At 39.8% G+C, this 23,132-nt stretch overlaps 2 protein-coding genes across 3 annotated transcripts in view; one reads left to right on the plus strand and one right to left on the minus strand.

The window, feature by feature from the left end:
* Positions 1-23,132, plus strand: part of LOC109851964 — a 124,240-nt gene that overhangs the window by 93,870 nt on the left and 7,238 nt on the right. Inside the window, exons 5-10 of the mRNA XM_020422615.1 lie at positions 16,623-16,759; positions 18,341-18,629; positions 19,049-19,314; positions 21,095-21,247; positions 21,867-22,067; positions 22,701-23,089. Coding sequence (XP_020278204.1) covers positions 16,623-16,759; positions 18,341-18,629; positions 19,049-19,314; positions 21,095-21,247; positions 21,867-22,067; positions 22,701-23,089 — 1,435 coding nt within the window. The remainder of the gene's footprint in view (positions 1-16,622; positions 16,760-18,340; positions 18,630-19,048; positions 19,315-21,094; positions 21,248-21,866; positions 22,068-22,700; positions 23,090-23,132) is intronic.
* LOC109851882 lies at positions 2,939-6,150 on the minus strand. Of its 2 annotated transcripts, none has more exons than XM_020422412.1 (9): positions 6,070-6,150; positions 5,576-5,774; positions 5,289-5,415; positions 4,982-5,126; positions 4,631-4,906; positions 4,366-4,534; positions 3,579-4,265; positions 3,322-3,492; positions 2,939-3,239 (listed from the first exon to the last, which is right to left on the minus strand). In XM_020422412.1, the coding sequence occupies exons 2-9, from the start codon at positions 5,670-5,672 to the stop codon at positions 3,184-3,186; spliced, it is 1,728 nt and encodes a 575-aa protein (XP_020278001.1). In that variant the 5' UTR covers positions 5,673-5,774; positions 6,070-6,150; the 3' UTR covers positions 2,939-3,183. The 2 variants fall into 2 exon arrangements, with proteins under 2 accessions (XP_020278001.1, XP_020278002.1); XM_020422413.1 differs by lacking the exon at positions 6,070-6,150 and adding an exon at positions 5,894-5,914.

Below are 23,132 nucleotides of genomic sequence, written 5' to 3' on the forward strand. Positions count from 1 at the left end.
CGCAATTTATTTTTCTCCCTTTTCTCCGGCACATCTATTAGAAGTGCCAACTGCCACGTCTGCTTAACAAAATGGAGGAGGCAATGATCGTTTATAATTCATCGTGTGTACACGTTAAGAGAATATTTCTATCTTTTGTAAGAATGTAGTTTTTTGCAAAAACAATATACGACTGATATTATGTTAAGGTCGTTTATTTAGAATAAAGACGTTAGTTTAAAATAAAATAAAGAGATAAACATAAGCTTGCAATATGCAACAGTATCTTAATTTTGATTTTCGCCGTGTGTACAATCGCTCGCGGTACAGTTTGCGCATGATGCGTTCAATTGTTAATTACAATTTAAACGTGTCACTCGTGAATAAGATTTCCCTTTAAACTCCCAACTGAGTCTTCGCTCTAAGGAAACCCAAGGCTCTTGACACGTGTGAGCAGTAAAATACTTGCCAAAATACACGACGGCCGTTTCCATGGCTGCCGGAATTTACCGAATGCTCCAGCGAGGCCATCAGCGACATCGTAGTCGTTTAATCTGCCGAGGGTTTTCGTCTAAGCCCCCGTACACAAGAGGGGTTGCCCTGTACAATACTCCCCCTTCGTCTCTTTCGGTGGCATTTCGCGCAAAAGCAAGCAACCGACCAACCAACCAACTCTCTCTGGTTTGTGTGTATGCTCTGCGGTAATTAACCCAAGTTACGAGATGCGTTTATGTACGGCGTATACACACGGCACGACAGGAAATTACTTCTGGCCACGTGGACACCCCTTTATTCGCGACAGTGGACTTTTTGTCGCTGACACGAACGCGAATGTTTCTGATTTCAAGTACGCGTCGCTGCCTCTTCGATCACGCCTCGTTGATCAATATACGAATTTCATCTCATTTTCGGTGTATAATCGCTTTTATTTTTCATTTTTACTAAATATTATTTTATAAACTAGTTATGAAGACATTATTTAGCTTGTGAATAATTAACTTGAAGTACGCGAGGGGAAAAACGAACAACAGAAACATAAAAATCTTTTTACTGCGGTAATAAAACTGTTCAATTACGCAAACCAATTTTTCGTATTGAAAATATACGCAAATTTGTGCTAATAAATGTATATTATCCAAATGCACACGGTTCCCATTTTCAGTTGAGTAACAATTTCTGCGGGATGAGAAGAGTCGCTCGAAGAACGTGGCGAGTTATCTCGCAGACGTGCCAAGGCACACAAGCGATGCATTCTAGTCACGTATCCATAAAGCTGCGGGTCAAAGGAAAATCGTTGGGCGAAAAAGAATTACAAAGCTTCCGCGTGACGTCGAAATTGAGACGAGAAAAGCTGCAATTCTTGAGAGACACGGTTTTACATTTATAAACCCCGTCTATTTTCCTTCGACGTATATATCGTACATGTATATTTCGTATATGTATAATTTCTTATTTAATTAATAATTTCATTTACTATTTAATTCATCTACTATTTAACAATCTTTTTTAATTAATTTTTTTCTTATTTTTCTACTTAATTTGAGTTATTTGTTAAATTACGGCATTTTATTACGCGAAACAGAATTTACACAACACACACACACACACACAGAGATTATATGCACCTTCTGCAAGCGAAACAATTGTTGAAATTTGACCGAGCATTTTCCGAGAATGATATTATCGATTGAAGTTCTCTTCCGATGTGGAGGAGAGACGTTGGGGTGCGACGATTACGCCATTTAAATGTCCCATTTATCTTCCTTGTACACCTGAATGCGAAACTTTTGATATAAAATAGCTCGATAGTCGGTCTCTCATCGTTACATTGGCTCATAAAAGGACACAATCTCTCTCTTTCGGCTGAAAGCCTCTCTCATTCAGCCTTCCACCTTTCGGTTCGCGGGAAGGCGAGGTCCTCGCAAAAGTTACGACAGGTAATAACAAACTTTCGTATTCTTCCATCCCCGCGACGCAAATGAAACGCTCGAACGAAAACGGGTTAATTTATATCAATTACACCGGTTGACGTGATTAAGCCCGAAAAAGGAGAATGAGGAGAGAGGGATTAAGAAGTTAGTCTCCTTCATATTCGCGTTCTTAATACTCTCTCCGCCAATTATCTACAGGAAGAATCGGCTATGTGTGTGTCTTTAAATATATCTCCGACCGCGACAATTTCCGCTTAAGAACTATTCTTCCGCGTTCATTTTGTCGTGTTTCTGGTTAAGAAGAATTTTAGAAGTACTTAAGAAGATTGTCAGGAACATTGCGGGGGATTATTGTCGTGCATTAATTGCGATCACGCGGCGCGCGATTACAAACAAGTCTTACAATATTCCGCGATGCGGCCGTATAAAGCAAGGATTTTAACGAACCCCCGTTTTTATTAAAGCCGAGTGCTTGTTCTTTCTCTACTACCTGCGCACACGCGCGTACACGCACACACAAACAAACGCACACTGTGATAAGCACACGTAAGAGATCTCTCCTCTTCCTATCTTATTTTCCCAACGAACTTGTTTCTCTCGACGAAGTAAGTGACGCGATAGTAACTCGCTCTCTCTTTCTCTCTCTTCTCGGAGAAATTGCCGGGACCAAAATTGCGGGAGAGAAGCGTAAAGGAGACCGAAATTCGCGACAGAGGCACATAATCGCGAGACTCGGCAAGAACCAGCATTTATTTAATACATACCGCGAAGTTGTCGCGCAGTTTGATATCTACGCGCTGTGCGGTTTACATACACAGAGGATGTATATTAGCCATTTAAACTCCGTTGTAAGAATCCGAGATCACTTTAGGGAGTACGCGAACGCACGATGTAACTTCGCAAGTAACACAGACATTAAGTTAAGTCTTTACTTGCATAGTCATTCGACGAATAATCTCGAATAATGTTTCGAGTGAAACGCGAACAAGTGTTTCAAGTAGACAACGTCATTATTTTTATTGCTGAGATATTGTTTGTCTTTTTGTTACACCAAGATTGGAAAGAAAAAATAGACTCGTTTTTTTGCTTGATCAATGTGAACTTGTACAGTACACACACACAAACGTACACACACAGTACAGAATCTGTAGAGAACTTAATCGACGTCTAACTTGTGTGAAACTTCTGAGAACGCGTAAAGTTATATATCGAATTGTGTGTTACATGGTTTTGTATGTAAAATAGCAAAGTAAATCTTTTCTTTGTCACCTGTTCAAAACAAAGTGAAGCCTTGTTTCTTCTTCTTCACAAAATTCTCAAAGTGAAACGCTGGAAAAAAACGCGGAAGTAAACTTTCCGAAACCATGAACATTAATTGCGAATATATGTTTTGGGACCAGAAAATATTTACGTGATGCAGTCCTTTCATTGGACGGATCTTTCCCCTCATCCTGAACGTTTTGATGCAGAGCAAAGTTTCTCGTCGAAGTAATCGACACATTGTCGACGCACTCGGGCGATATGTTTCCAATCGAGGATATTTTATAATTACAGAGAGATTCTTCGTAAACTGACCGCGCATCTGTTAAAAAAAAATTAGCAAAATTATGTTTGTATAAAATACATACCTGTTGCGACACGAAACTGAATTTAAGAAAGAGCTAAAACCTTTCGACATGAAATCGAAACTCGTATTGCTCTCGCAGTATTCGTATATCGGCGACAACATAACGGGGATAACGCTGCTTGCGGCAATCCCCGTTTCTTGATGATTGGGTTTTGGCATCGGTTTGGTAATCATCACGTTGTACTGCACCGATTCTATCTTACTGATTCTCGGACCCGACGGAACTGGAGATTTCATATCCACTTCCTCGATAACAGACGGCTGAAGAGACGTTATTTTATTGCCACTTTCTCTACTGTCTTCTGTTTGAAGACGCATTCTTTTCGTCTCAATTTCACCCTGTGTATCCGCGACGATGCCGTGTTTGAGCGAGTTTTCCTTTGTACGGGAGCTCGGTTGCACTTTAACAGACTCTTGCGACTTTTGCTCTTTCTCTTGAAGGATCTTCTTTATTTCTTCATCGCTGTCCGTTACCGTTATCACTTGTACCACTTTTTCAGTACCGCTCGTTTCCGCATTTGGCGGCGGCACCGAATCGGCGCGTTTATCAGCTTTTTCGGCAGTTATCTTGGAATTGAAAGACTTTGTCGTGTGAGCTTTATCTTGTTTGGGAGTGTCGTTTTTTATTATTGTCAATCCCGTTTCCACATCTATCATTTCGGGCGACATCGAGGCGTTCTCGTTTATACACAACTCTTCGAAAGCTAAGGTATTGACAGACGCGGTATCTGAAAAGCAACACAGAACGCTATGGATGTTTCTATGAATCGAAAGGAATTTCTGTGCCCACATCCTGCAACACAAAAGAATGCAAAATTAGTTTTTCACCATCAAAAGTATCTTGAATTCGCTTCCAATGATGCTGCCTTCTCGTGTGCAGTTTATTTCGAGCGTATATTTCACGCTGCGGTATGTTAATCTTTGGTGGTACCATCTCCATCATCTTTTGTTGCCTCAATTTTTTTTGCTCCTCCGTCTTCTTGCGCAGTCCTTGCAGCTACAAAAAAAAGAAGCAGATGTCTAGTTGCGTTAATTACAAACGAAATAAATGTACAATCAAAAACTAATCAGATTTAGCGGGATTGACGAACACCTCCGTTTGGATCGATTGCAATTTTTTCTTCCGATAATTCACGTTCACTTTTAGCTTCAACAACTTCTCCTCCAGCTTGGAAGTCTCTGCCATCATGGCGGCGAATTCGATTATCTTGCAGCGCGTGCGGACCCAGTCGATATGTCGTCTCTGTTTGATGATGTTCGTCATTTCAGCTTTTTTATAAACTGCGATCATGTACTCGATTTTAAGTTTCTCCAGCTTGATCTTAACCTCCTTTCTGGCCTTCGCCAAAGGAAATTCCTCGTACATGGCCTAATTACAAATAAATTCACTTTTTGTTACTTTACAAAATCAAATCCCACGATTACAAATCGAGATTTAACTAACGTGATAAGAGTGCCACGTTTCCTTGTATTGGTTCATAATATTTTGATACTCTTGAGACTTCAGTTCCATCAACTTGTACTGATCATCAGCGTTTATTTTTGTGGTTTCTAGAGCATCCGTGATTTCGTTAACGGATATGTACACTCTGCATAAAACGTATTTCAAATTAAATATCTTCGCGTGATATTGCAATAATAAATAAATGTGTAACAAATAATTGGCCGATTAATTTAATCAAAAATAGCGGCCTACGAGGGTGCCTCTTGATATGGCGGAAAAAAAATTCTCATAAATATTCCGTACGCACTCTATTGAAGTCTCACGTAATTTCGACAATATATCTTCCATTTGCACGACCTTCTGCTTAAGTTGTTTTCTTGTATCGATCGCATTACGCATCGTTGCTTTGAATCTATCTATCTTCATTTGATTATCTGGCAAATAACACACACATGTTTTTCAGTTCTTATCTAAATAAAACTTTAGCATCCAATAAATACAGTTGTATGAAAATGTCATATTTTTATATAAAATCTCGTATTTTTTTTAGTCAACTACGTTACGTTTCCCATTGCAATGCAGTGCTGCATTTACTTTTCAGCTTTTCGGTGACCGCCGCAATTTCCTTTGTCAAACAGGTTTTTAATATTTCCAAAAATTGAGGATCGTTGTCTTGATTATCGATGTCCATTTTTTTGCAAAAATATTACTTTTGTGCGGTACACAGTACGTGTGTATATCTGCTTTAGAACGACGTTGAGTCGAAAAGTTTGGAACAAGCGAACAAGTTGCGCTGCGACACAAGAAGAAGAACAAGATAACGGATGATAGATTAGAAAAACGCACAATGTTTGTTCAAAAGATAATACTTTTACACAATTTCCTATCTATCGATAAAAAGTTTACACGTACAAACGGGTATTTTGTATGCGCGATATTTAACTAGAATGACAAATTGAGAAAATTGGTTCATCGAAAGTTTGTTGTTTAGTTGTTGGCTGTCCCGTTTGCGACACTTTCAGCGGCTAACTTCGCGCGGAATTCGCAAGTTTCCACGGAACATGTACTACAAGCACTTGTCTACTTACTCCGTGAAAGGAAAGAGAGGATGAAGAGCGACTTTGCGCGCGTCCGTCGTGTGTTTCTCCAGCCACAAAAATTTCGCTACTTACGGCAGTCGGCGTTTAGTTTGCTTCACGAAACTTCGATTGTTTGCCAAACGATCGTAACTCCAAACTAGAGTTCGTTAAAAGCGAGCCACCCTTACGCCTCCCTGCGGTGTATTTTGGCACGAATGTGGTTCAATGGTTAGGGGTTTGGGAGAACGGTGGTTGTACGAGTGCAGAGTGAAGATAGCAGAACGAAGCGAAAAATATGGCCGAAGTGATCGTAAATCTTGACAAATTTTACGCACCAATATTTAATATTTATCGTTTTTGTTTTTTTAGAGGAATGTAAGCTCAAAGAGAAATATTATTGCTTGAAATGCCTGCAATATTAAAATTCTATAAAGAAAAAGTATGCATGTTCTATTAAATAGTAAAAAAAAATGTTATATATTCTAGAAAACACATTAAATCTACTGAAATATCTCGATAAAATATTGAAGATGATACACAATTTTGCATACTTGAAAAACAATATTTGGATTCTTTTAACATTTTTGTGCGCCGACAATGACAACGTGACTGTAATTTAATTTTTTAACTGAATATCGTTGGTACATCAATCACTTTCTCTCCTTTGTATGCACGTAGAGATCTAAAAAAAAATCCAATTATTTAAACAAATAAAAAGTGAAAATTTTTGTATGTGTTCTATACGATGAAATAAAAACAATATGCAAACGTATAAACAAATACTTTGTTTTTCACTTTTTACAATAGCTAATTGTAAGAATTGTGTTCAATCAAAAAATTGGAATTACAAGCATCACGTTTTTTTTTTTTTTTTAAACTCGTCGTCAGTTTTTTTCAAGAATTAATTCGACGTGTCGCCGCGCTTAATAACACGGAATGGTTGTGTCAAAATTGTCCCCGACCATCGAGAGAGCATTGTCCGCAGTCGCACGTTTCTCTTAGTCAATCAACGAAAATACACACCGAGAGAGAAACCAACCGCGCGGTTTTGCAAGTTAATAGAACGAGGCGAGTGTGTGACAACCGATCAACTTATCAGCTCTGAAAATTGATATCGGCTGCGCCGGGCGTATCCGGTCCGCCGCGTGTACGGCGCAATGATTCCGCCGGAAAAATATAAGTAAAAATTCGAACTCTCTTTCTCTCACACGCGTGTACGTGTGTGAGTATGTCGATGAGGGACGTTCGGGGAACACGACGTGCTGGCTGTCGGCCAGCCCGGTTCGCATTTGGGTCAAACTGACCCTGCCGCCATCCTTCGCTCCGGCGACAAATCCTGCATCATTCTCTTGCATTCACGTGAAGAAAGAGACAGAGTGAGATAAACGAGAGAGAGAGAAAGAGAGAAAGAGAGAAGGGTTGCACGGACTTCTCTCTCTTCCAGTGGTATCCTAGCTGGTGTGGCCCTGCTGCTTTTACGCCCCTCGGACACGGGGTGCACTCTCTCGAGAGGTGGCGCACTTCATCGTGAAAGATTTGTAAATGCACCCGGCACCGACGACGACGAGGACGATAGCACGAATAAGAGAGCAGTTCTCAGTCGAATCGAGATTTATAGAGAAAGTCAACTCCCTTTATAGAAAGTCAACTGTTTGAAGATTAATTGGAGTGTGTAACAGTCTAGAGTTTTTCTTTTTTTATTGAAACACGGAAGATTTCTACGACGTAAAGCTCTGTATGTCTTATATAAACATCATAAAAACTCGATCATTTCATATTTGAAAAAATCTCTCTTTCGAATTGATTTATTATTTAATTATTAAATAAGAGTAGATAAAGCGATATACGAAACAGCGCTGTGATAACACAATTTCGATATATATATTTTTTTTTGTATAATATCCACAAGCTACGCACACCCGTTGTGTAAAGTGTGCGATCTTTTCAATACGTAAAACGTATATAAAGTGTAATACGGGACGCATAATTTGAAGTGTACAGCAGTAGCTGAAAGCAATCGCATTTACACGCGTGCGCGCGACAATATTCTCATGGGAACACTGCCGCGGTTTCCACGAAGGTTTCCGTGAATTTCCTGCGAATACTCAGGCTCCGGGCGCGTTAACACGATCTATCCCGCGAATCGGTTTCCTTGAGCTAAATTCCGCCGGAGAAATGTGCGGGAGATTTATTCGCGACGCTCAGACACGTACGATAACAAAATATCAGGATTATGAATCTTTCATGGACGGCTATGTTCCCCGTTTCGGCGAAATTGAAACGGCATCGAAGTGCGGCGCGGCGGCTACAATGAAAAAAACAAAAAAAACAAAAAACCAAAAAAAAAAAAGAAGATAGAAGCGCACCCCCGTAACGCGAATGGCATCCTTTTACAGCTGCGCCAATAATTGATCGCTAGAATCCGTGAAGATGAATGTTTATTGGTATTGCTTGAAAACGCGCGCACGAGGATAAATACTCGTCCGCGCGAGTATTCCCATCGTTTCCGAGAATATCTTTCGCGGGATCGATTCCACTGCACCGCATGCAGTGCAAAAACATAGTTTGCGCACGTGTGTAACGCGCGCGCGTAAAATAGTTTTCCCTTCGTACGAAGCTGGGGAAACATCGTTTACATCGAGCAACGGAGTATCTTCTATCATATAGAAAGGACCCCCTTAAACGGAGCGCACGGTAGATTTTATAAATGGATAAAAGTTTTCAATGGAGGTAGAATGAGGTGAGGAGAAGAGATCGTGGGGGAACTTTTCCGTAGAACGGAAACGTGGAGAAAGTAGGTCTCGCGGAAACCACTGATTAATCTTTCGCGTCGCCTCGTTCATGTCTTACTCGCCAAAAAAAAAATAAAGTAAAATTTTGTTATTCCGTAGAAATAGCCGCTGGCATCTGTAATTTGTTTTGTCAGGAATGAAGTCCGTAATCGGGTCAGCTTGTGTTAAGACAAATAAATGACTGGTTGCTCCAGAGTTCACGCTTCAATTAGAGGGGAAAAAAAAGGGAGAGAGAATTAAGTTACTCTTTAATATAATTTTAAATTATTAAATAAATATAATATTACATTACTTGTACTATGTATATAAAGTATATATTTTATATAATCTATGAGAGAGGGAGAAAGAAAGATAAAGAGAGAGAATAAAAGAGAGGAATGAAATTAAATATCTGGGTTATCAAACTGAGCGTTTATTCTATCAGCTAAAATACGCGTACATATTTCTCAGTGAAGATTCGCACCCTCGTTCCGTAGAAAATACTCTAAAGAGACTGCTGCTTTTATTGAATACAGGACAGAAAGTGGACTGCGAATAAGACTCTCCCCGTAGTTAATTTCCTCTTTCTTTCGCTAGCTTTTTTTATTTCGTTCAACGCTCTCTTCATTATCTATTTTTCCTCTATGCCACACACCGGTAAGTAAAATCAATACGTCTGCAGTATAAAACTCCGTCAAACTGCAGCGCGAAAGGTCGCCGACTGAAAGCTTTTTCTTTCGCTCTGTTAATTTTTACGTCGCGCGAATTACTGTTCTTCCGAGTGAATTAAATCACGGAACTGCGCGGAATCGAATTTATATACCTATATTTCGAGATCCTTCAAGCATCATAAGCTTGAACTCTTGTAAAAGAAGATAAAGAACTCATACTTTTGTCTCTCTCCGTTATTTTGTTTTTATTATTTTTAATCATTTTCTCTTGCATTTATCATCGTCGTCCATCCATCGTGCGTAGACTTGGCGAAGGAAAAAGAATAAAATAAAATAAACACAAATAACTGTTTGCGCGCGCTGACGCAAATCGTGTAAAGCTAGATGAACGAGCGAGAGAAAGTAGGGCAATTTACATAGGATGTCTGATCAAAGTTCTCTCCGAGCATCCCGGCGATGGAATATCATCGGCGAAAACGGCGCCATACGGATAGAATCGAGCGGTGTCAGCGCGACTTAAAAAAAAAAAAACAAAACCAAAGTACCACTGTCCTTATCCTCGCAAACATGATCGTGTTAGGTCCCTCGATATTAGCGTAAATCGTCCGCGATACTGGCCGTGTTTACGAGCACCGTAAACATTTTCTCCTCGTATCAACAAATTTTGCCGCGCTAATTGAAGCAATTTCGCACACGCGTAATTTATCCGCGTATCTCCGCGGATAAAGCGAAATGCAATTACGCGCGCGCTTATTATATTCCGGAAGAATACGCTGAGTTGCTTTATCTATATATATATATATACACATATATACGTAAATGCAAACGTAGTTTATGAAATAGCAAAGTTTTTACGAGTGAAGATTGCGAGAGAAAGAGACAGAGAAAAGTTGCTCGAAAAGCGAGTTCTTTGCTTGCACATCGGCGAAAAGGGTGCAGGAGAAAGAGGCAAAAGGCGCCGGCAAGAGTTTCGGAAATCGCGCGCGCTGCGGCCTTGCTATTTCGTCGAATTTATCGTACGCCGGGGAGTCAGGAAGCGGCGCGTGCATAATCTTCACCCGAAACTCATTTCCGGAGATAATCCCCGAGGATAAGAACATTATTCCCGTTGCCCTATGTGTTAAAAAGACTACCACCTGTTAAACGCGTTTATTACTTAAAACAGCAATAACTTATTTTGTCGCGCAACGCCTCATAATTAATACATCGCAACCTACTTAATGTTTCATGACGTGGAATTAGCACTGATTACAACGTCATTAAATTTCAATTAGTGTCGCTACTCTCTCGTCTAAACGGTTCCACAAATATGCACATATGTATAAATGATAATATTAATATGTTAATTATCAAAAGTATATTAAATATAGTGATATATTTGTTATTAATGTCAATAAATTATAAATGTGTTTATATTATAAATATATTATAAACGTTATAAAAGCGAACAATTACTGTGCGTGAGCGCGCGAATAAAAAATTAATCAGGTTTTTTCCCGAAATTTTAGATAAAAATTCTCGGGAACGACACGGGATGTAAAACCCTCTAATTACTTATCCCAAAATAGAAAGATAACTCTTATCGCAATGCTACAGCTGCTGCTCGCAGGCGTTGATCTTGCGCACGGGGGTGTGCACGGGATGCATTAACGAGACGAATGCGTGCACACGCCGTGAATGTCTCTCCCGCACCCGGGAGTTAATTCAACTTCAGTTTCACGTCACGGTATAGTCTTTTAAGGTATATTCTGTTGATCTTTGTTTGGAAAATAAGCTTCCCGGTAAACAAATGCGTTAACTACTTTCACACTTTCGAATGAATTTAGATCTTACGCTTAACGCATTAAACGTGGACGCATCTTGTCGCCGAAACGATAATTGAATGCGACAGCGTTTTAGCACACACGCTTGTTACGCGCAACTTCGACGTCGTTGCATCTTCTTAAACAACGCGACACCGAAACGCACTCACCGTTTGCTCAAAATCAATTATACTTTACACCGCTTGATACATGAAGCGGAAAAAGATACTGTAAAAACAGCGACGATGTTGCAGCGGAATCGGTTTGCACATCGGTATGTGCAATTGGATTGCATGCAAACGCGCGAAAGAGAGTAGCTGCATTCCCTCTGCAGATTTAGACATCGGCAGCATCGAATTTTATTTCCGTGCTTGTGATAGAATTATTTTCAATTAAATTTCTTTTTTTATTTAATTTACATTTCGTAACTGAGTTGTTGAGTTTTTCCTACGTCACGTAGAGAGATGCGGATGATTTGTTTGTCGTATTAATATTTTGTAAATACCGTATAGTACGCTTTCTATTTGATTGAATCGCAAAAACGCAGTGATGAAAAATATAAAACTTATTAAACGCGCATCTGAAATAAATTTCATATTCATAAATTTGATATTCGCGAGTAAAAAAGAAAAGGTTCGATTATATATAAAAGTTTTTGTTATTCCGGGTCTTTGGAACTTTGTAAGAAAGGAGGTAGTCATTAGTCTTGCTGTAGAGAGCGATGACACGCCGGCATGAATACGTCGCGTTGCTATTATTGTATTCACGTTAAAACGTATACACACACACACACATACACTTTCGTGAAACATCCCTCGCCAGACGATATTGTACTTATCTTTTGATCAACGAACTCTCGCACACACCGCGAATTTACATTTGATTTCTTTCTCGTTTTTCAATTTTGTTCCGCGCGCGCGTGCGCGCGTCTCTTCTCTTCTTATTTTCCTCGGGATTGCACATCCCCTCGCATTTTTGCGTCGATGACGTCAAGTGGAGCGGTGCAAATTTGTCGTCGCGACAGCAGCTACGCGTCATAGAATAGAATTCCGCGCGTATGTAACGCGCGTCTCTATTTTTCGCCGGGCTGCGAAAAATCCGTGTCTCGTCGACGAAACGAGACGCGTCGAGCGAGGGGTTGTATCTCTTTTTTATTGTCCCGTTTGTGCGAAAGTTTCGTAACGACGCGATCTCGAAAATATATCGTTAGAAATAGAAATGTTTTTCCGCGAGAAGTGAGTTCAGAAATGTGTATTGTTCTTTGTCTACAGAGTAATATTTAAAGACCGACGGCAAAAATTACTCGAGAATATTCCGAAGTCAACAAATAATTTTTTTTTTCTTTTGCGACACTAAACGCGCGGCGTCGAGTAGTTAAATGTCAATGTTCCTCCAGCATCCGCGCGACCTGACGGTGAACTATCGGAAAATTCACGGCGATCGTAGCTTGGAAAGAGGCCACATTTGTTCTGAATCCGGATTTTCAGGCATTGTTAAGCGCGCTTGGCTCGGCGCCAATTGTGCATGGCGTCCCTACTTGCCAGCTCGAATTCGATTGCTCTGTACAAAGGACACGTTTAGCCGAACTACCCTCTGTTAACTATTTGCATGTAAACGGCACAAATCAAACTGCGAGACACACAGTTGAAATGTCGCTGGCATTTCTGAATCATTGCTCATCGAAACGTGTAAATAAAAGCGTTTTTGTCTCGTGATTGTTTCGTAATGTTTTTTTTTTTTTTTCAGATCGAAACTAATGCGTGTCGCATATTTACACGGATTTAATACACGTTTCGTTCGTGACAGCAAGATGCGACGGTTTTTTCAGCAGAAATAAAATATTGCGACGAAAGACGTTGATCGAGCTGACCGCGCGTTTGACATTACGCGAAACAGAGCGACAGTTTTCATTAGGAACAGCGTTACTAATTACAGCGTTATTAGAAAGTCTGTTTTCACGCATTTGAAAACGCCCTAACGCAAGGTGGTGTAACCACGTGACGTAACGTGACGTCTACGGCAGTGACAGAAACCAGTCATTCGTCAAGCGTGTTACCGCTTGAAGGGGGAATGAGAGAGGTTTCTTGATGCCGCAGTAGTAAAGGTCTATATAGTTACCAGACGCGTCTTCGGGTTGACGGAACAAAATGGTTATGTCGATTATTAGTCAGACAATCACCCAAATTTCGCAATTGCTCAAAACTCATTATCAATTTTTTTGAAAAACAAATTAAATGCATAAAAATGATTTTACATATGAAATTCATTATCAGAGATAAATATATTATGTATGTGCACACACAAATATATTATACGTAAATTATTATATAAAATAAAACACAATATTTGATTGATGTTTTAATTACAGTTAAGCGATAATAAATCAATCAGTTTAATTTGCTGTGTGCACATAATCTTTATAATTTGTAAATTTGTTTATCTTTTGATACTTTATTTTACATAAAAAATTACCTTTATATAGGAATTGAAACTTTAGACAGAAATATTAATATGGCTTATAACTATATCTAATATATATGTATGTGTGTGTGTGTGTGTGTGAGGGTGTATGAGATGTTATCATGAAATTGTAATGGTATTTAACGCGTCATTCCTCAAACACACGATTGTCATTACCTATCGTCTGTACAACTCAATCTCGCAACGATTAAAGGGATTGTTTTGAGGTAAACGCGCGCGCGCGCCGTCGCAATGACCCATTAAATCAGCTGAAGCTCCGATTAGAAATGACCCCGTGCCTGGAAACGGTGCGTATTGTATATACGTGACAGCTATTCGCTTCCACGGTGGCCTCGTCTACTCGGCGAACCCTTGGTTTCAACCTCTATACATCCGTAATGAGCCCTTGAAGCCTCACAATAGTCCTATGTGTAACCAACCAAAACCCAGGAGTAATTCCGAGATACGCGGCAAAGAAGCCAGAGCAAGTCGATCACCTAACGCATTTTCGATTTGCCTAATCGCGATAAACGACTTGCGTGAGAGTAGCTCGGAGAAAGTAGCTCGGAGTAAAATACCTCGAGAAATGAGCGGTAACACATTTTCTCTTAAAAAGAAAAATAAAATTACCATAAAGCGATAAGAGAACGAGAGATAAAAATAGATATTATTAAAACAGCGGAGAGATAAAAGCAGATATTATTAAAATAACAGAGAGGGAATTTAATTTTTACTTTTATTTTTTTTTTTTTTAGCTTTAATTTTACCGACAATGTATTTTTAGCCAAACAGCTGCAAAAGTAGATTTTAAATAAATGCGCCATTATTTGTTACTATTTTTAATTTAATTGTATCATTTTCTTGAGCAAGTTTTCTTCTTAAAAAAAATTCCGCTTTATAAGACGGAAAAAGATTAGAGGACAACTTTGCGAACAAAAACGAGATATCCCGAAAAAGTTGGAAAACTATATTATTCTATATATATATATGTTAGTTCGGCGAATGGATTTTCTTCGACCCTTCGCAATATGTTATGAACTAAAGTCTAAGTACAAAAAAAAAGAGTAAACTCCGTGAAGAGATTTATATAAGATTATTAGATATTGGGGTGTAATAACTTTCTTTTATCTTTTATATTTCAAAGAAGTTTTCTGCGTTTTTGAAGCGTAGCGTTAAAAAAAAAATTATTACATACTCCGTGTTGATGTAATCCCGAGAGGAAAGTAATTTTTAAATAAGCATTATGATTATTTTATAGAGTAAATCTGACTAATACGCTGCGTTTTCTGAATCAGCAATGGAGACTCGAATAGATTTGACGTCTATCGGTTGTCCATTGGCGTGAGAGAATCTCCTTAAATAAATAAATAAATTCGGTACTCCAAAGGATTTGCTTTTACATGAAAAAACATCACGAATCGTCGATCGTGCGTGTCTTTCGCCGACCTTTCGCGAAAGGTTGTATTCGTAGACTTTGATTGAGCGCCGTTTTTCCAGCGTCTACGAAGAATATTAAACATGAACGAAGGGTGGAGGAGGCTGCGGTTGCTTCTCTGCCTCGTTCGTTCGTTTTCTGTCCAAAACATCGAGCCGGAATGCCTAGCACGAAACAAACGACGCGGCTCATCGATAATTCATTACCATCTTCCATCAATTCCTTATCTTGGCATGCACTACGATCCGTGGGGGATCGTACCTCTCGTAATCTCTCTGATGGAATCGGTCTGCGGTTGACGAAATACAGCGCTGCGGATTATGACGTTCCGCGAGAAGGTTTTTTTGCAATATTTTATACACAGCCGTTTAGCGGATGTGAAATATTCCGAATATCTCTCGTACATATCGAAAGATATTTCTCAAATTCTGTCTCCGATAGAGAAAAAAAGATATATTTAAATATTTACACACACACACACACACACACATACATTTAATACATAATTCTCTTTCACGATATCTCTTTCAATTCGTTATCGATTTGAGAATGAAATTATTTTTAGTTGCACACGATTATCACGATGAAATTAACGAACGTCTTTTTTTTATAAACCGTCGTCTTCTAATCTTGTGATCACATTAAGTGCTTTGTAAGTTAATTCTGAACCGACCGCGTTTATAGGAATAGTATTAATTCAGCGGAAAGCTAAACTCTCATGACACACAATTAACGAGATAATGACTTATTATCAGAGAACGACGTAAAACGAGGTTGAGAGATAAAAGAGCTGGCACAAGTTGATTAATGTAAATTCATTAATTGCTTACACCTCGTTGCGTTAAATCACCGTACGTCGAAAGTAAAAGAATTATGTTAATTAGATTCTTGTAAATAGAAATATCGATTATTCGACATTTTTTTGTTCTTTACGACGAGGAAAAAAAATTAAAAAATAAAAAAAGAATCGCAAAAAGAAAAGGAATATTTTCCTTATTTTCTCGACCGCTCTCATTTCCCGTAAATTTTTAGCCGCCGGATACGATTTTTCACGGCTCTGCAAAGTGCACTTCCAGGTTTGAAAAATGCTATTCGCGAAAGAAAATTTATGGACGGTCGTGACGGCGTTGTTGGCTGCAATAAGAAATCGGTTTCGAGAAGATAAGGCAAGAGAATGGGAAAATTCACTATGGGACAACGTACTTTTCTACTACTGGCGATCTAACAGCTATCGGATATCAAATTTACACAATTTGTACAAAACTTTGATAAAATACGTCGTGTGATATAATACGTATAATAAATATAATACCAACACATATACCGTACGATATAATATATACATATACACTTGACATATTATAGTATAAACAGTATTGTATAAATAATATAATATATTTTCTGATGCACACTTATGTTACAGCCTGCAATAAAACGTATTTTGGCGACGTGGGGAAAACATATGATTTGGAACTGCATCGACCGAAGGAGGATAAGGTGCCTTACATTTGCAAGCTGACCTTCAACGCGCCGGGTGACGATTTCGGTGATATTGTGCAGGTGAAGATTTTGACACTCGTGTTATTACTTATATTTACCGTGACCAAAAAAAAAAATACAAAATTAGAGACGTGAGATAATTCGTTTGCGCGCAAACTATCAAAAAAAATGCGCTTCAGGAATTTGAAGTAAATTACGCTTCGTTGAATCCGATTTTAATTAAAGCACTAACGAAGTACGCGGAAGAGTTCGATGAAGAAAACGCGAGAGACAGCACGGGATAAAAAATGCAGCAAATTAAATTTAAGTTTTTATCGAATCGTTCGTTAAAAACAGCCACAACAAATTTATTATTTTTCTCGTGGAAAAGTGGAGAACGGTTGCGAATATCTCGCCGAAACGCGTTTAATACAATAAATTTTGTATTACATTACACAACCACTCGAAACGCACACGTGGAACGAAAGAAACGTTTGCCGTTCCGGAAAACATCTGCACACCCATTTCTCGCGCAGCAACCGCGGGGGAATTATTTTTTGTCCGCGAAAGAACGGAATTAACGACGGAATTTTTAATAACAGCCGCGCATTTTTCAACGATTGTGTGAAACTGAAAAACTCACCGGGCCGTTGAATTTTTTTTCGAGAGCGTGAAAACTTTCTGGATTGTGCACCGAAAGAGCGACCGTTGAATTGTTTACATGACAGTGTCTACCGACTTTCTCATATCTGTCATAAGAATCTCGTCTATACCGACGGCATGCGTGCGACCGTGGTCTCAAAGAGACCGCAAACACAAAACTGTGTCAAAAAGTAATATATCAAAAAGTAAAATAAGACACCGCGTGGAATTGTGAATATAACATACTCGAGTCGACAAGTTGCCAACTTTTTAAATTAATTTGATTTAATAGTGACAGTATATTATTTATTGAAAAATTAAAAAAATATATAATAATATAATATTACAATAAACTATTTATATATACAAGTTGATTATTTGACTCTCTCGCTCATCGATTACAAAATTATTTTAGAGGTATAAAGTGTTGTATTACAAGCACGTTCTCTAATCGCGTATATCACTTTACTCGTGTATGACTCGCCGGTATCTGCAAGCTGCTTTCTATCATCGCCAGAGCGAGTCTGTCGATATTTTAATCGCGCGGCACGAACGGGCGAACGAGCGCGACTGCTCTTTCAGATGAAAACCCGCGCAAACTATCAATTTTTGACGGTTTGATCAATGGTCGATGACGCGGATGCGAATTTATTTGCTCGGCGCCGTGTAAAAAAAGGAAGGCCTACCACAATGAAATCATTCAACCGTCAATGTCACGATGAAATTTTATAAAATATGAATAATGAATGAAGAACAATTATTTGGAAAAATAAAATTCATGAATATTTAACATCAGATAAAAAATGTGCAGAAATATAAGTGTCACTTTTAAAGTTGTATCTTATGTTACGAACTCAATTATAATTAATCTAACAATCTCGGATATTTTTTCGTTAAAAATAATGTTGTTAAATTATATTGTTTTGAGTAAAAATGAAATATATTCTAAAAGAAAACGATACTTCCATGATTTACTTGTTATTAAATACTCACAATAAATACTCACTTCTCTGATTGCAGCTGACCTTCGACAGCTTTACTTTAGGTAAATTTGTGTCGTTTACCGCGGAAGGATGTCCCGATGGATCCCTGCAGATCTCGGAAGCGCAGCGTCCCGACGTCGGCGGGCTCTGGTGCGGCACGTCCTGGGGACCCGCGATTTATTACAGCGAAACGCCTAGCGTCTCGATTATCCTCAAGCTGCTCAGGCTCAGTAAAGATCAGACAGGATTCAACTTCGACTTTAGAATGGCGTACAAGATGATCAGAAAGTCCGACGCGGTGGTGCGCTACGGAAATCCCTTCGTCGGTAGGTGATCAGCTTCCGGTTACAGATTTCGAGCACGTTCCTCGAGAGTTTGGTTCGCAACACGTTCGACATTTGTCCCGCGTCGTCTTGTCTTTTATTTTCGTACATTCGTTTCGAATTCTCTTGAAACAAGTTTTGAAAACATTTTCGCTGGTTGAACACCGTTCGCACTAAAATCTAATTTAACTTCTGTTTCTCGCCGCTTTTGTGGATTTTATATTATTATTGTCACTGTTATAAAGTGTCTCTCTGCAACAATAAATATTTGACGTGCGAGTCGTTCGAACGTGCTTTGTTGCTAATTCGCGCGATTGGCGGACTATCCTGAAAGGGCGGTCACAGAAAGTGCGCACCCTAATTTTTTTTTTTTTTTTTCACCGTTTTCGATTATTAAAATTCCAATATCGTCACGTGGTCAGGAATAACGCAGTTTGTCGGGACACCGGCGTCGACCGAGCGCACGTCCATCGAGTATGCGAACACGTCGATGGCGATGCCCGTGCAAATGGTCGAGCAACGTGTGCCACTGCTGCCTACGAAGCCGAGCACGGAACAGTTCTTAGGGGACCTAATATCCGGGACTTATTGCTCCCGTATATTCACCGACTGTGACCGGAAGAAATGCAGATTGCAGTCGCCTAACTTCCCCGGTCTCTATCCCCGCAATCTCACCTGCTACTACGCGGTAAGACTCGCGCAAATCGTCACCGACAAAAGATTTTTGTTGTTGTACGAACACTATTTCTTTACCGCAGTTACTGTAAACGACAAATATCATCGAAATGTGTTTTGAAACAACGCCATGAGAAATTTGCTATTTTTGAGTTTCATCATCATTGAGATAAGAAAGTCAAATTTTTACATAAACAATATTTTCTCTGCTATAATTCGAACATTTGTCTCTGCAATGTAACAAGACGAAAAATGAATTTCTGAGAGATTCCCTCTAAACTGGTCATTAGGGAAATGCTTTCGTGACGCAGAAGACGTATCGTTAAGCCGATGTATCATCGAATTAATTCGCTCGTCGCCGAGCAGATGCGCGGCAGTGATATACGATCGACATAGTCAGACACGGAATCCTCTCCCCGGAGCCTTGACACGACTCATATTTCTGTTTCAAGCAGACGCACCTGCGACGGAAGTTGTAAAAATGGCCTCGCTTCCTCTCTCACGCGTGGTTGACAAATTTCTGTATAATCCCCATCCCCTTTCCGTTGGCCATTATTTCCTTTTAGCATCTCGCGCAGTGCCGTGCGAGTCGGCGCTACGTCTCCTCATCACGTAAATCAACACGAGCGACGAGGCTCTGGCCTCGGTGCAATTTTTCGTTTGCACAGAAAGCTCAGAATTGGTCAACAGCCAAGCACAGCCAAAAGTTTGCTATGTCATTTCGGTGATATTTTGTGAAGAGATTGAGAAGACAAGTTTTGCACCGTAATTTCAATTGAAAAAGAAAACCAAACGAAACGGAATTTTTTAATTTGTGAGGTTTTCTTTCTTCATTAACGTCTAAATTTATTTCTCTTTTTCTTTTCGTTCTTTTTTTCTGTGTTCGAGTCCTTATTAGAGAATCAAGTTTATTTTGTTTTCGCTTGAAATCCTGTAATTGATCGTGAAAAGCTATATATAATATATATAGACAACAAGAGGTAACAATAATGTCGATATTCTATGAGCGTATGTTATCGCAAATCGATGCCGCGAAGCTAATCAGTTGCACGATACTCAGTCATTCCCGAGACGATAGGCGAAATACGCGAAGTTAGTAGAATTTACGGCCTCCCGTATCGATGCTGGAGGCAACCATTTGTTCTCTTCGTGTGCAACTAGACAGGCCAGACACTCGTGGGACTTCCACTAGATAGACCTCGATTACGAGCGGAGCTCGCAATTTCTGTCGGCGTATTTCTACCGACGGTCCATCTTATTCCGAAAACTCCGATACAACCATTCTGATCTTTATCTCGCACTTACACTCGACGTCGTAAAGCTACCTCGACGATTTGTGGAATAAAAGTCGATTCGCAAACTGTCTTTCGTTTCGGATTTTATTAGTCACGAAAAATCGATCAATCCACGAGTAATATAAACGACATGTGAAAATGCATTTTATTTCTATATGCCGCACGCACAAATCTGAGTTTGATTATTACAAATGCAATTTATCTAAAATTCTAATATTTTTTAAAATAAATAAACATATGTAACTAAATTTCTCTTTTTTTTTCTGGTATATGTTGATTTCACTTACAACTTCACTTTTTAATTTAGAAAAAAATGGAAAAAAGAACCTTGAAATTTCTTTGTGGTAATCTTCGAGCGAGATTGCGAAATAAAATTTATATTACATATGCGCGACACAGGAGAACGCACTCAGAAGTTAAAATAAGAAATTGTATGCGAAGAATATTACGTTTTGAATATGTGCAAATAGACGTGACTCACGCGTGTGTACGATGTAGGTGAGGCAGCACGAGGTGCCGCCGGGTAAGCACGCTTTAATACACGTGAAACAGCCACGGGGCCAATTGGTAGCTGTAAGGGCGCGACCAGCTACTCAAGCCGAGCCGCCACCCCGGGAACTGCGTCTCTGGCAAGATTGCGACGTCGTTCAGGTACGTAAAGCTACCGCGAAAATTGGATTAGTCGTTATAAATTCGAGACAGAGACGGAGAAAGAGAGAGACAGAACCTTGCTCGTCGACGACGTGACTCGTCTACCAAACAGCCGCGCGCTGCCTTTGCATAGTGATATCTTCTAGCGGAAGAATAAAATAAAAAAATAAAAAACTAAAATAAAATAAGCGCTGTGCTTTTTTTCGCAAAAACGTCGTGATCGTAGAGATATTTCTATTGTCAGAACTCATAAAACTTGTAAATTGATACAGTGAGAAATAAAAAAAACGCAGTATTTAAAGAAAAAAAAATACGAAGGAGAAATCAAATAAAAGCACAAGTTCAAACCCTCGCGATAACGCGCTATAAGGTTTCCCTCCCGTCTCGTTCGAGGTAGTTCGCTAATACCCTTTTCAAGTTACAAAGTTTTTTTTTTTTGATTAATGATATCAATACACGCTGGAAAAAAATTCCGATGAACTTCAACTAGTTTTACACGGTGCGTCGATCTTTAACGAATTAAACGTCAAAAACACAATCGACATAATTTTTTTTAGTATTTTACTTTCGAACTACTGTTCGCCTACTCTTTGCAAAATCGAGAAATTTGTCTTTGTAGGATTACGTAACAGTGTATGACGGATACACCACCAGGGAGCCCGTGATCCTAAAATTCTGTGGCGGCGGGGAGCCGGTACCGGAGACTATCAGCAGCGGGCCGGAGATTCTCGTGGAGTTTACTACCTCTCCTTATGGCACTTTCTTACATCCGACGCCACCTCATTCCCATTCCCTACATGGATTTCAATTAGAAGTGCAAGTACGTGAGAGCTCTCTCCCCATAAACTGCATAATAGCCACCTTAATTAATGTCTAACTTATCCGCCGCTTCTTAATCACCCACGTGAAATTAAACACTTCAGATACGTAATACACTTTGTGAAAACAGTTTGATTAGATGCAATCTGTCCTGCATTGTAAAATTATTCTTTCGCACGCCTTATTTGATTAATTATTGTAACAAATGACACCTACACGCGTTGATCAAATTAAAAAGGAAAACCCTATATATAGGAAGGAGGAATAAAATAAATGTAATTAATTTCCTATATAGCAGAGTGTGAACTTCCCGAATAAATTATCGCTCTTTTTCCGTATCAACGAAAATCAAAAGTCGTTTGGGTACTCATCCCACCTCGTTGTGATTGCGCATAAAATTTAACGAACCCCTACGCGGGGTAAAATCAACGATATCACCGACGTATTATCCCGTAAAATTTCCTAACGACACACCGCGCGGCGAGTATATACATTTCGCATCAGATAGGACCGCAAACACGCGATCGCTCGGCAATCCGCTCTCGGACACCCCGCAGAGCGCGGTTAAATCGGCAACGCCGAAGCCCGGCACCGCCGAGACTGCACGCGACATGAAACACGCGTCGGCTTTCAGGTCACGTTCGTGGACGCCGAATCGCCGACCTACACCAAGAATAAACGCTGCGAATTCTGGCTGAGGGGCACAGGCGGCGGCGTACTGGCGTCGCCACGTCATTCACTGCCCAGAAACAGCACGTGCTTGTACCATCTTCGTGGCGCGGGACCGGCTCTGCCGAGCCCGACGCCGCCGCGTCCATTGCCCAAGTTCCCGGAGAAAAGACCGGGCACAATTTGGCGTAGGCCGATTGCGCGGCAGCCGCAGCCGCAGTTCCGTGTTTGGCTGTCCATTCTCAAATTTCACGTGGGCACCAGTCTCACCAGCACGGACGAGGATTGCTCGACGACGCTGATGATCTGGGACGGCGAGATGATGCCGCTGTCGGAGTGCAACGATGTTGCCTGGTGAGTGCTGCAGAAAAAATTCGATTTTCTGGAGAATTTGCGG

This window comes from Pseudomyrmex gracilis, unplaced genomic scaffold, assembly GCF_002006095.1.
Source record: "Pseudomyrmex gracilis isolate BER0280 unplaced genomic scaffold, ASM200609v1 scaffold_22, whole genome shotgun sequence".
NCBI classification, from domain to species: domain Eukaryota; kingdom Metazoa; phylum Arthropoda; class Insecta; order Hymenoptera; family Formicidae; genus Pseudomyrmex; species Pseudomyrmex gracilis.

Coding starts and splice junctions, on each gene's coding strand:
- LOC109851882 (XM_020422412.1), bottom strand. CDS start 5,672: ATGGACATCGATAATCAAGACAACGATCCTCAATTTTTGGAAATATTA. Junction 5,416..5,575: donor GGTCACCGAAAAGCTGAAAA/GTAAATGCAGCA, acceptor GTTATTTGCCAG/ATAATCAAATGAAGATAGAT. Junction 4,907..4,981: donor AAACGTGGCACTCTTATCAC/GTTAGTTAAATC, acceptor ATTTGTAATTAG/GCCATGTACGAGGAATTTCC.